The sequence below is a fragment of the Coturnix japonica genome, chromosome 11 (genome assembly GCF_001577835.2).
Source record: "Coturnix japonica isolate 7356 chromosome 11, Coturnix japonica 2.1, whole genome shotgun sequence".
NCBI classification, from domain to species: Eukaryota; Metazoa; Chordata; class Aves; order Galliformes; family Phasianidae; genus Coturnix; species Coturnix japonica.
In genome coordinates this window covers 3,929,418-3,942,442 of record NC_029526.1, presented here as the reverse complement: position 1 = coordinate 3,942,442, position 13,025 = coordinate 3,929,418, and the positions used below count along the sequence as shown (strand labels likewise).

General features: G+C 34.1%; 1 protein-coding gene across 2 annotated transcripts in view; it reads right to left on the bottom strand.

The window, feature by feature from the left end:
- The window catches only part of RPGRIP1L (RPGRIP1 like), a 51,374-nt gene that overhangs the window by 20,404 nt on the left and 17,945 nt on the right, over nucleotides 1-13,025 (bottom strand). Inside the window, exons 11-20 of one of the 2 annotated variants that reach the window (XM_015873815.2) lie at nucleotides 10,728-10,867; nucleotides 9,774-9,880; nucleotides 9,521-9,574; nucleotides 8,275-8,454; nucleotides 7,516-7,633; nucleotides 6,145-6,597; nucleotides 4,916-5,067; nucleotides 3,108-3,471; nucleotides 1,516-1,733; nucleotides 1,011-1,094 (exon numbers count right to left, since the gene is read on the bottom strand). In XM_015873815.2, coding sequence (XP_015729301.1) covers nucleotides 1,011-1,094; nucleotides 1,516-1,733; nucleotides 3,108-3,471; nucleotides 4,916-5,067; nucleotides 6,145-6,597; nucleotides 7,516-7,633; nucleotides 8,275-8,454; nucleotides 9,521-9,574; nucleotides 9,774-9,880; nucleotides 10,728-10,867 — 1,870 coding nt within the window. The remainder of the gene's footprint in view (nucleotides 1-1,010; nucleotides 1,095-1,515; nucleotides 1,734-3,107; nucleotides 3,472-4,915; nucleotides 5,068-6,144; nucleotides 6,598-7,515; nucleotides 7,634-8,274; nucleotides 8,455-9,520; nucleotides 9,575-9,773; nucleotides 9,881-10,727; nucleotides 10,868-13,025) is intronic. The other variant, XM_015873816.2, reaches the window with a different exon arrangement.

Here is a 13,025-nt window from a genome sequence, read left to right as displayed (position 1 = left end):
GTAACGAACAACTCTTGCTAAAGATCAAATAGCTAAATCTCTGCCTTTGACAACCATACTTTGTGAAAAATTACCAGATTTAAGAGGTTGCTGTTTGGATAGCTGAAGATGTTGTACCTGTAACTATACATCTGGCATCTCAGTTGATTTCTCTCATATTTAACCTAATTCATGTTTTTAGTCTGTGATGTAAAGCTCAGAATAAAGTTCTAGTTACAGTAAACAAAGCAATAGCAGAAAGTGCTGTAGATTGAAAGGTATGTTACTAGTAAAAAATAAATGCAAATAGAAAAAAAAAAATCATTGCAGCTAATTTTTAAGAATGCATGACTTATTTCCAATGTGGTATTAAAAACAGTACTCATAACCTTTTATCATTAGCTGTTAGAGAACTGACCAGGAACTATAGGATTTGATTAATACAGTCAGTATTGAGCTTAAAATCAAATAATCAAATAAAAATTTAAACCATGTTTGAGTTGTTTCCATGCAGATCCTTTCACAGAAGGATGTTCAAGTGACAGTTTATCCCATATCTTGAAATCTAATTATAACCATAGCATGTGTAGTTGCAGCTGATAAGCTTGTTGTACAGGAGTGACTATGAATGGCGTCAAATTTTGTATCCCATTGGCAAAACACTTCAAATTGATTTCAGTCATCTTAATTTCTATAGTCACTTATATGTTTGTGTGAGTGGTTAATTAATTTAAGTCACTTTAATAACCTGGAGAACTAAGAAACAGGCCAGAGACTGTTAATCAGTCCTGTGGGAATCTGCCATAAACCCATGAAAATGGAAGCTCAAAAGCTGTGGAAGACAGTAAGGAATTTTGAGGGATTCTGTATTGTTTTCCAGCCTCTATGCAGTACTAGATTATCATTCACTGCCTTGGACATGCCATCTTCTTTAGCTGAGTGTTCTCGATTAACAGGTCCATAATTTGCACACTATAACCTAAGAATGTCTCCTTGCTTCACTATGCACAAACATAATACATTACACTTACTGTCATCTGTACTGAACTGGTATTCATAACTGACACTGCCTTGCCTACTACAATTACACGGCAGCTGGGTTTCGGTACTGGTACCTATAATAAAAATAGAGGTGAAGTCTTTTTATTGGCATATTTGAATCATCTTAATGTAAATTCTGAGTGACATTAATTTTTTTTCTTATAGACAAATGAAACTGTACTACTTTCAATTCTAAATAGGTGAGATGATGTAGGTTTTGTTTGAATAACTTCCCCAAAAACTGAGATCTCTTTCAGAAATAAGCCACAAATGGGTGTAACACTCTACAGAACATCTATGGAATGCAGAGTGAGTTCCACATGACAAAAGATTTTACATCCCAATGGAAGTCCAAGATAGTGGCTACATGAAGCATTTGTACTATGCATTGTTTTACCCTAAGGTCAAATCCCTGTCCATCAGGGTAGATCTAGATGACCTTCTGTAGTAGGTCTTTTGTATCTCTTAGCTTCTCAAGTTTGTTAAATTACTTACTCTTGCTGATGACTCCTCTCCAGCAGGAAAGAAGATCGGAGGTTGCATATCTTGTTCTGAGCGTAATTTAGGTACCATTGATTTCTCATTTTGAATGTCATTCTCCAAACCTGCAGCTACTGTGGCTCCACTTGGTGTTAGGTACTCAAACTTCCATTTTAACTCAACTCTGATGGCACCAATAACCCTTCTTTTAGAATCTGTTATTTCAAATGTACCTGACAACAAAAAGTAAACTGCAATTAAATAGATTGCATACAGTAAACAGCAGTGCAAAGCAAAACATGACTTGAGCACAGAACAGCTTTTGCAGTCCTCATTTTAGAAAGTATTTTATTATTTGAATAAAGCCAAAATACTGTTTTCTGTAGATTCAAATACACTGGATGTAATATTAAAGAAACTCAGAAATACAGTATTTAGAATGAACAGGACTACTATATCCTATCAGAATATCTTGTAGGTTCTCAGGTAACCTAATACAGGGTAAGTAATTCTTACTAACATGGTTCAAAATTTCTAACTTAAACATTCTCATTTTCTACTAATATTTATTTTTCTTAAATAAATATTTTAAAAATCTATCAATTGCTGAAAGTTTATCAAAGAAGAGACATTAAATTTACTTGGATTTTTTCGCCTATCAGCCCTTTCTGTGGAGGTCATTATAAATTGCATTTTACATTAATTGTATAATAAAATTGACAACAAACAATTCCACATATGTCTTATAGTTGGTAATCAAATGATCATTATATAGATTTTGTATTATATATGCCACAGCAAATTTATAAATGATATTAATTTGTGGGTGATCAGTTGATGCCTTGCAAGCAGAGCTGCTTTCACATAGAATAGAAAAATAGGCTGACAGTCATGAAGTTCAGTGATAGCAAATGCAAAGTCCTGCATCTGCCCCAGAATAGCTTCAAGATGCAGAACAGGCTGGGGATTGATAAGCTACAAGCAGCCTTCCTTGCAGAAAATTAAAAAAATAAAATAAAACCCTGTTTTGAGAGACATAATATGAGTCAGTAAAGACATGTTTTTGGAACAGTGAAGGCCAACTGCACTCCAGATTCCATCAGCCAGAATGCAGCCAGCAGGTCCAGAAAAGTTTCTTAATTTATTTAACACCTATGAGATGGCATCTGGAATACTGTGGCCTCCCCTGAACAAGACAGACATTGACACACTTGAGCAAGTCGACTGGAGGAGTACCAAGAAATTCTGGAAGTTGGAGCATAGAAGAGTCTGAAAGAAGTGGCTTTCCTTGACGTTCAGAAAAGGCAGCTCTGAGTGGAGGCATCTTATTGCTATCTGCAGCCACTACATGTAGAATGCAGAAAAGATGGAACCATAGATGCACAGTGAGGACAGGAGACCCAACAGAAAAAGGTGTTTTACATTTTTGTGTTTCTGTTTTTTTTTTGACAGAGGAAGCCAAACACTGGAACAAGGTCAGCCTGCCAGTAGATCTCTATTGTTTGGAATACTCCAAATTCAACTAGGCAAAGTTCTAAATATATTTAATAGATATACTAAACAAGAAGTGAGGATTTTTTTTAGGTTTGAAGAGAACAAATTCTTACCTGAGATAGGTCTGTTACATGCTAAGGGAATAAGAGGCACATTGGCTTTCCCTAAATAACTATCTTCTCCTATTTCAGTATCATCAAATAAAAAAAATGTTAAGGATTCCCATTTCAAGTATCGGTCTAGATCTGCAGTCACTGGCATTTGGAAACACATAACGTCATCTATTTGTGGGTTGGTGCTGCTAGGAATGATGGGAGTATCATGGTATGCAAAATCAAAAAACCTGTAGACAACATATGAATTTGGCTGAAGATGTTTCTTTCGGGACTGTAGATGGTTACAACATTTTACTGTAACGTGGAGTTCATTTAAATCGCCGTCTGTTGAAGTGCTGACTTGGGCAGTTCTGAGAACTGGCTGCATTAAATGAAAAACAAGTTGAATTTTAAAGTTAGAATTCTTATGTTGGCACAGTAAGAAATATATAAATAGAACAAATAAGTTATCTAGATGACGCTCCAACTACTGTTTAACTTTCTATGCCAAAATCTAATTCATTCCATAAATTCAACTACAGTCCTCTTTGATTGCAGGTGTGAGGAGATAAGGTTAATCCTTTCAAGAACACAATTATTTGCCTAAGTCTTCTAAGATATTGTGTCCTATTTGCTATTCGATTACCAAAGTAGTCAAGTGTTACGGATGTTTCATAACCAGTGCCACTTTAAAACTATGGATTTGGATTTTTAAAGCTATTCTGTGTCAAGACAATTTTTAAACTGTAGTTCTTTTTTGTATGTGATTTTCAATAATTAAAACAGCACTGCAGATTTACATTCCCTTTTTCTTTCTCCAAAACCTTTATGTTAGTAAAGAAATGACAAAAATAGAAATCAGCACATGAAGGGCAAAAAAAAAAATAAAATGTTTTGAAGTGGAATAAGAAATTAGGTAAATTAATAAAAATGAAAGAACAGCACAAAAATCCAAATAACATGACTGTCTTTCAGAAGCAATCCCCAACTACATTCTTCTCATAAGGGTTTGCTTTCTTTTATGGTAATGTGTCACAGCTAATTTAATTCATTGTACATAATTATCTTGTTTATGGAACTCAGAATTCTGTCTTGCGGTATTTGGGGGTACATGGATCAAATTGATTTTGCATGATAAAATGGTAAATATTTTTATTAAATAATCCAAACTGAAATTGGTAGAGACAGTCAATCATGACAGTTTTAGATTCTCCTGAATAAGTAACATTAAGATTATTATTTATAGCTACAAACAGAATTGGGGGGGGAAAAAAAAAGAAAAAAAAGAGAAAGACTCATTATGGCAGTTTATGTACAGTTCACGTTTCCTTGATTTCTGCCTCTCATAAAGGACAAAGTTTTATATTTATACATTTAACTAGTGAAAGCCTCCATTTTGTAACACCCAACTGAAGGCATTTCTGCAGCTACAGACTAATAGTATCTGTAACATAACGTAACCACCTGGGCCAAATGGTGACTTTGGCCATGACATGGCCCATGACAAATGGGCCAAATTACATGACTTTCAGTTTCTGCTATGAAACATCTCAAACTGCAGTGTCTCAAACAGCTATTTTTAAAAGGATAAAATGTAAATGAAATCTGGCTTTTCTACAGATTGAGAAATATAAATATAATATTTACATGATAATTTCATGTGTTCTAGTGACAGAGACTACTTAAGTAAGCAATTGTAGTTTAAGACATTGATTCTTCAGCAAAACTCCAATTCAGCTGTAATGCAGGGAAAAAAAAAAAAAAAAAAGTGGAATGTGGAAAAGAACAGTTTATCCAAAACTATGTAAGCACAAAACTAAGCATACCTGGCATTGTGATTCGTCTTCCCTAAGATCGGGTGTTACATATCCCCGAGCCTTAGAATTCTTTTTGTAAAGACCAATGGAATGATCCATAGGAGCTCGTAACCTGATCCAATATTCTATAGTACCGAAGTCTGGGATGTTTCCACTTTTTCCTAAGGAAATATGGGATCACATTTTCACTTCAACTTAAAATGACTTCAAAACAATGATTTAAATTAAAAGAAACAACAACACACCCCAAAGCCAAACCAACTCCCCCCTGTAGATGCTACTATTTTAAGTATTTTCTACTGTAACCAGACCATTTCTGCCTTCTCAATGCTTTATGAGTATTAATTATAAGCAGACCTCCTACGTCTTCAGTGAACTTAACAGTTATAACTACAACAGCCATAATTTCTTCTGTTATTTATGGATAAAGGAGAATAGATACCTATGACTTTTGGGCCAACTATAAAGCACTGATATTTGACAGTCTTATAAAGCAGAAACATTTTTGCTATTCATGTATATTACACCAATCAGAAAAACTATATATGTGAGAGTAAAATCATTTAGTTTAATTTAAGTTCATTACAAGACTTAATTGAAATAATTTTTTTTATAGTTAAGTAGGTAGGGCCACCTTGTATCAATAATAATCTTAGAGAATGAAGGAAACCTGCATTAAACAACTAAAACACATATAAGACAATAATGAAAAATGAAAGAGAATGTCAGATTTTTAAGATCTTCCCTGCAGCATTCAAAGAAGAACTGTGAAATATGAATAGTACAGTAATGCAAACAAGAACTCTGCTCTAACTCCTTTTCTCCATGCTGTCATCATATAATTATATTGAGAAAGGTAATACTGTCTTAATAAAATATCCTTTACTTGTGTAATTACACTTAGTAAGTAACTTCTGTACAAGACAAAGAATCTCCTGCTATATCTAGACAAGATTTTCTAATGCTATTTGCAGTATGTTGTAAACTTCTAATATGTCACATCAGGTCATTTTATTACCATTATCTCTGTTCTCACTGATTATTGGTAAAATTTTACCTGTTTGAAGAGCCAGAATCAACAAAAAATGCTGCACATCCAACATATATATATATATATATATAAGCCATTCTTTTTTTTTTTCTTTTGACATAGTAATAAATAAATCAATTGTTGGTCAAATGCAGATTACTGGTCACTTAATCACACCAAACAAAATACTTTCTCATATGTTAATTACCAACTAAAACTGCCTTGGTGTAGATCCTCCCATTCTGTTCCAGGATTTCTTGGAGTGTCAGCTGGCATGCAGCAACTGTTTCATAATCTGAGCCACGTGCACGATGAACCTCAAGAGTGACACTCTCACTCTGTATGTAGTGCAAGAAGATGTCATCAATCTTTACAATATACTGAAAAGTCAAGTCATATGACAGGGTATGTCCATGCAAAACAGGGGTTGATTGAGTTTCGAAGTCATAAAATGAATAAGAACAAAAAGCTGCAGGTTCATTGTCACCAAAAGCATTCACAGCTGCAGAAGAGAACTTCACTTTGCTGATATGAAATTCAAAAAGGCCCTCTCCTCTTTCTAAATGTTGACTTTCATCAAATTTATTTGGTGGATTGCCTGGCACTGTTTCTGGTCTGTATTTGAACTGTTTAGTACTATAGGCAACATCTTTCAGTTGGGCTGCAATAAAGAGAATGAGAGGAACAATATGACTGTTTAAAAATCAAATATAATTCAGAGAAGAAAAAAGTATAATTCTATTACATTAACAATCTTAAATTTTTAAAAACAAAACAAAAAAACAACGAACACAAATTGCGCACTTAAAATCAGGCACCCACGGTTAGCTTAGCATGCTCAGAATACTTCCACAATGCAGTTGCATCAATATAAGCAATAACACAGACTGCTAAAAATTACTAACAGTAAAAAAGCAAAAATACTGAAGCCTTGTAGATCAAAGTATTTTTATGCTAAAGTTAAGTCTCTACTAAAGATGTGTATTTTTGAAGGGTTGAACTATAAATTATATTATTTGCTGGGGAAAGAAAGAATATGTGCTTACAGAATTAAGACACAAATCATCACACAGTCCTTTAGCACAGAATATGCAACTTAGAAACAAAATATGATGAATGCTGTTGCATTAACCTTTGAAAGTTATCCCATATTGTGCTTCCCATTTACCACTTATACAATACAATGAAGTCATTAAAACATAATTTCAAATTCATGATGTTAAAATATTCTGTAGGCATGTTATGCCATAACTTTGAAAGTTTCTGTGACATATAAAAACTTACGAGATTACTGAACAGCAAAATTAAAAAAAAAATAAATAAAAAAAAATTGACAAATCACAAATACAGAATTTAAAAATGGAGGTTTGTCTACTTACACTGCAACAGTTGCAGCATAAAGTATCCTCTTGCCTTTTATTTAATAAGTAGCTCTTAAGTCAATGAAACAGCACACAGTTAACAGAACATGGAGGATCTGATCTTTCTGTCTTAATAATTAAAAGGTGTTTCAACTGCTGAACAAGTTTGTAATCTAAGAACAACAAAAAAATTGGAGGAAAATATGATTCAAAAATACCTTCAAGTTTTCTGATGCGTTCAGTCCTACTATCAAGAAGATGGACATACTTTTCTATTTTTGACTCATATTCTTTCTGTAGACTTTCCATCTTCTGTGTCACTATTTCAAGTTCAGACTGGAAAAAAAAATTGCATGTGAAAAGGACCACCGAAGCATATCTACACTGACACTGCAAATGCTTTTGGCTACAAAAGAGAAAATACAGTTCAATTTGAGAAAGAATTTAGGGCACAGAAAAAGAGCAAATTTGAATTCAACACCACAGGAACCAGTTCTAATTTTAGCAAAATCTAAAATCATCATTGAGGAAAACTGACTAGTGATTCGTTCAGAACAATATTCCTGATAGTTTTTGTAAAGATTGTATTATTTTAACCTCAGATGGATCGAATGAAAACCAAAATATCATCCACAATAATCTAGCACAAGAGGCTGAAAGCTGAGAGTTGTAGAAAAGGAAGCTTCATCGATAAGTGTAGGCCCAATAAGAGCTCTGAGATAATCCCATGAAGGCAAGTGCTTAAGGGCTCTAATCAGGGTGAGTTAAAAGACTGAAGTTATAGTCATTTGGATCTCATGGTTTTTGAACACTTTCAACACTAACAAATTTTGTGCTAGGTTATTTCATAAAAGAGACTGGCTTAGGTAATGAATTTGAAGCCTTAATTATTACTTCATTTTTTTACGGAGGGAACAAGTTCCAGTGCTACAAATGTTATCATCAGGTTATCTACCACTATGAGTGAAGCTTAGTACCTTGTAACCTTTGGTAATTTTTTGCTGTACAACCAACATTTGCCTTGTCTTTTCAAGTTCTTGCACTGTTTCCACATGTGTTAACTGCAGCTTCTGCATTGAACCTTCCAAATCTTTAAGGATATCATCTTCATCTTTTTCCAGACATAAAAGGTCCCCATTCTTCTGCTGCTTTTGAACCTGGAGCAAATTTTAAAAGTTACTAGAAAAAACTTTTGCAAATTACCTAGATGTTTTGTGCATAGTTTAATATAACACTGGAAGAAGGACATATGATAACACAAAAAATAAAAATGCCATGGACCCATCACCGTTTTATTTAGTAATGTAAACTTCCAATTTGTGGAGATTTCCAATATATCAGATATTCACAAGCGATCAAACTTCTCAATCCACCTAATACATTTACCTTTTATATACTTGATAATAATGCTCCAGTGAATGCCCAAAAACTAAATTATTCTCAAGCCTACATTACTGCTATTACTAATACTGATGTTTTATTGTTGATCTTTTCCTTGCTTTACTTCTTTTGTTACCATTATAGAATTATTATCAGCTTTCAAGTAGCGGTAAGATTCTACTTACAGTAAACATTGTAAATTTCAGTAAACATGGTTTACATTAAATGTAGGTCTTCAAGAACAGTGGAAACTTAAAGCACTCATTTCTGTCCTGCTCACTTTCAATTCAGTTTTGACAAAAAATAAAACTACAACTTACAAGCAAGTGGAAAACAAACAAACAAACAAACAAAAAAATCAAAAAAAAAAAAAGCAGATTTTTAGTGTATTTCTCTATTAGTAAATATAGAGAGAATAACTAGTTAGCTACGAGGTTGCTCCAGCACTTTTTCAAAGTTTCAACACTTAAAATATGCTCATAATGAATTAAAGAATTAAAAAAAGAAAATGTTTTTTAATCAGCATTACAGAACAAGATGGTGCAATTGCTCATTGAAATGAGAAAGAGCAAGCTTTTTAGAAAACACTTATGAATCTGGTTTAATTCCCCTTTAGTGTCATTATGAATTCTATACAACTCTATAGAGTGAAATCTAGGTAACTTTAAATTTCATCCTCACAATTCTCATCTTCCTCTTGCTTCACTGTACCTGAAAAATGACCTGTGCACACATACATGCAGGATGCATGAACTACTGCAGAAACCCAGGCCTTGAGAATCCAGGGCATTGTGTCCAAAAGAGGTAACAGTAAACAAAAAAAGAGAGTTCTTTGAAAGTTACCTTTGTGAGCGAGAGAACTTCACTACTGACTTCTGCCCCATCAGCATCACATCTCTGAAAGACAAATACTCAGTGAAGATGCAGTATCAGATGTGGGTGAACACTGAAGAAATATATTCAGGTTAACAAGATGCACTCTCACTAGGCACAACATTTTAAACGTTATTAATATTTTTGTATTTTTTTTACTTTCAAGAAGCACTACAAATAAATATAGAATGTGTTTCTTGGTAAATTTCTAAGAAGATTTTACCTTGGTCAAATACTTCATGCGATCTTTCAGCTCCTCTAGCAGTTTCTTATTTTCCAGGCAACATGACTGCAGTTCTTTGTTCTCTTGCATCAGCTTTTCCTTTTGGTCTTAAATCGGGAAATAACAGAACATATTGCTTAACATAACTATAAAAACAAAATAAGCTTGCTTTTTTTGTATTAACATATGCATAAAAACTTCATCTAGAGATGTAGAAACTAATTTATTTGGTACAGCAAAATCTTTTACTAGCAAATGAGGAGGGAGCCGGGTAGGAACCTGCTGTTTCTTACACCTGGTAGATGTTTAGAGATTAAAAACAAAACAAAACCAAAACATTCTTTCTTTCATGAAGGTTGAACTGACAGCATTATTCTACACTTTGTGTATTACCAGACAGACCACTAGGCATGGCTACAGTATGACTTCATTGGCTTTCTGCTTTTGGGAAGGGTTGGGAAAGAGAATAGAGAGTCTGAGTTCTCAGTCTGAATAACTAAATACAATTCCACTTCTCAGTCTAAGGTTGAAGATAATTTCAACAAACACCTACAAATGCACAGCTATTTCCACACTGACATCTCAGGAGCCTCAGGAAGAAATTAGTCTCATAATAGGAAAAACTTCAGGATTGGATCAAATAATTATAACAACATGCTTTTTTTTTTTTCATAGAAAAGTTTTAAAAGCACTGAAGTTTCTAAGGAACGAGAAGTACCACCGAAGTATTAATGCAACTGGAGTTAAAGGATCTTCATTTAGCACATAATCTCTATTGAGTCAATTTCTTTACTAAGGATAGTCATAACTTAAGCGCACTTTTCAATGTACTAGTAAAGGACAGCTTTGAAATCACCACTACCAAGGAACTGCATTTTTCTGCAGAACATATCTGTAGTCCAGCACCAGAGAAATTCGCATCAGGAAAAAACAGCAGTTACTTCAGAAATGTACCTCTTTCCATATTCATCTGGTCAAGGATTTTATCTTTGTCGGCTGAACTAGATTTGACAGCAGTCTCTAGTTCAGCAATTTGAAGTTTCAGTTGCTCTTCCTTTAATTTCCAGTCCTGTTCTTGGGTCATATTGAAGATACTGCAATAAAACATGTGGCATATGAATAACTTTTCAAAATCAACTTCAACAGAAAATAATAAAGAAGAAAGCTTTTTGTGGCACAGAGACCGCTGTCATCATGTCTTAGGAATTAAGTAAACATATGCTGGTCTGCTGCTGTTGAAACCAAGGCGCCTTTCTCAGGCTGTGGTTAAAAAACATGAAAGAGTTTGTGGGATGAGCAAAGGAACTGGCCTTAATTTAGAGCTCCAAAGTCAGAAAAGTTGGCAACACGCAACATTTGTGGGACTAGAAGAGGAATTCAGATGTGTATTCCAGAGTAATCCACAGCTTCAAACCTCGGCAACTGACAACTAACAAAACCATTCCTTCCGCATACAAAACCTCTTAATGCAGAGAACTAGGATCACCCACCTGATTCCTTTTAAATCTGTGAAAGACACAGAGCCTGAAGTCAGTTGCCTGTTCAAAGAAATGCTGACCACAAAGTGACAACAGTTTTCTCATAATGTAGAACAACAATTCTGATACCGATTAAGAAATAATAAGAAGTAATCTTTCTTCCACTTAAAGAAATAAAAAACCGAGGCAGGCAGATATTAGAATAACTATTTTTCCTGTAACACATTATTTACTTGTAAACTACCAATCTGCGTGTAGTAAGATTGCGTAGACACAGTATCAGAACTGCTGAAACCATGACAAAATGTGCGGCTCAGACTGAAATAAAAGGACATTGCCCAATTTACATTACAATTCCCCGTGGGTAAGAAGACACAGTAATGCAGTGTGTTTCTTATAATTTATACACTGAGTACCATGCTCTTCATGCTATTATTATTCAGTAGTTGCATTACTGACCAGAAAAATGCCCTCCATCTTAAAAACAGTCATAAAGCAGTTTATTGACTTCTGTAATCTGTGAAAAATCAGAAACGGTAGTGTACTCATTAATAAATGAGCTCTTTCCACTAAGCACCTTGGTGAAGCTGTCTGGTTAGAAACGTAACTTTTCTTTTTGTACATCTTCTGACACACAGTTATCCATCCATCTATGTACTGATCTATCCCAGAATTTCATATAACAAAAGCTAACTGAAAAAAAAAACAAAAAAAACCAACAACAACCAAAGAGAAGAAAGAAATAGGGCAAAAGGGACAGCCCACATAGCTTGGAAGACAGTACATGCTGAATGAAAGACAACAGCCAGTTCTGAGGGTAGTGACTACACAAAGTGGTTGTGAGTACATAAAAATGAATTTATACCTAAGTATATGTGAAGAATGACTTGAAGACTAAAGAAAAAATATAGCATGAATTCTAAGCTCCAACAGCTTTAGCAAGAGTTCTCAATTCCTAGGATTCATTAGAACACTTTCATCACTCCTGAAATTCTTTTTCTCATCCCATATCTGATCTCACCTGCTTTTTGACACAGTTCTCTAAGTACATACTATCTTACAGGACGATAGTGTCTGTTACAGCATGAGTGAACTTAACCAGTGCTTCCAGATCCTACAGTAACATAAACTTAACTTTGCTGTGACAAAGTTTTGAAAACAGCATGCAGTAAATACAATGCACAGAACCCACAATCACTTTTGTAAGTAGTATTACACAGCTACAGGAAAGACAGTATCTTTTATAATTGCTTAGACATCACTTTTCAAGGTGTAACTGGCTTTGATAAGGAAAGAATAAATCTTAGCAAGACAAGATATGAATTATCTTTAGTTTTCAAACTTCTGAAATATTTAAGTTTTAGAGACCACTGTGCCCAACTCTACAATGCATTCAATAGGTACAATTTAGGTACAATTACTTCACATAAATATGCAGCTACACACTATTTCAGTTTTTCAAAAGAGTGTGCTGTCAGAAAAATAACACAGTAATGTTATTTTATGACAGTAATTCAGCATTTAGATATTTAAATGAACATAAGTTTTGGAAAGAAGCCTATATTGTACTAATATTTATATCCCTTTGAATGGAGTCCACTTCTGCTGTTTTCTCCCTTTGAATTTTAAGATTACTTTTACTTGAATTCATGTGCAATTTCTTTCACATTTACTGTATTTCACAGGAGACAGAGCCATCTGGCTAACTATAAATGGTCAACCACATCTGGCACCACTTCCTTTGGAGACAGTTTAAGCATTTCTAGATTTGCAT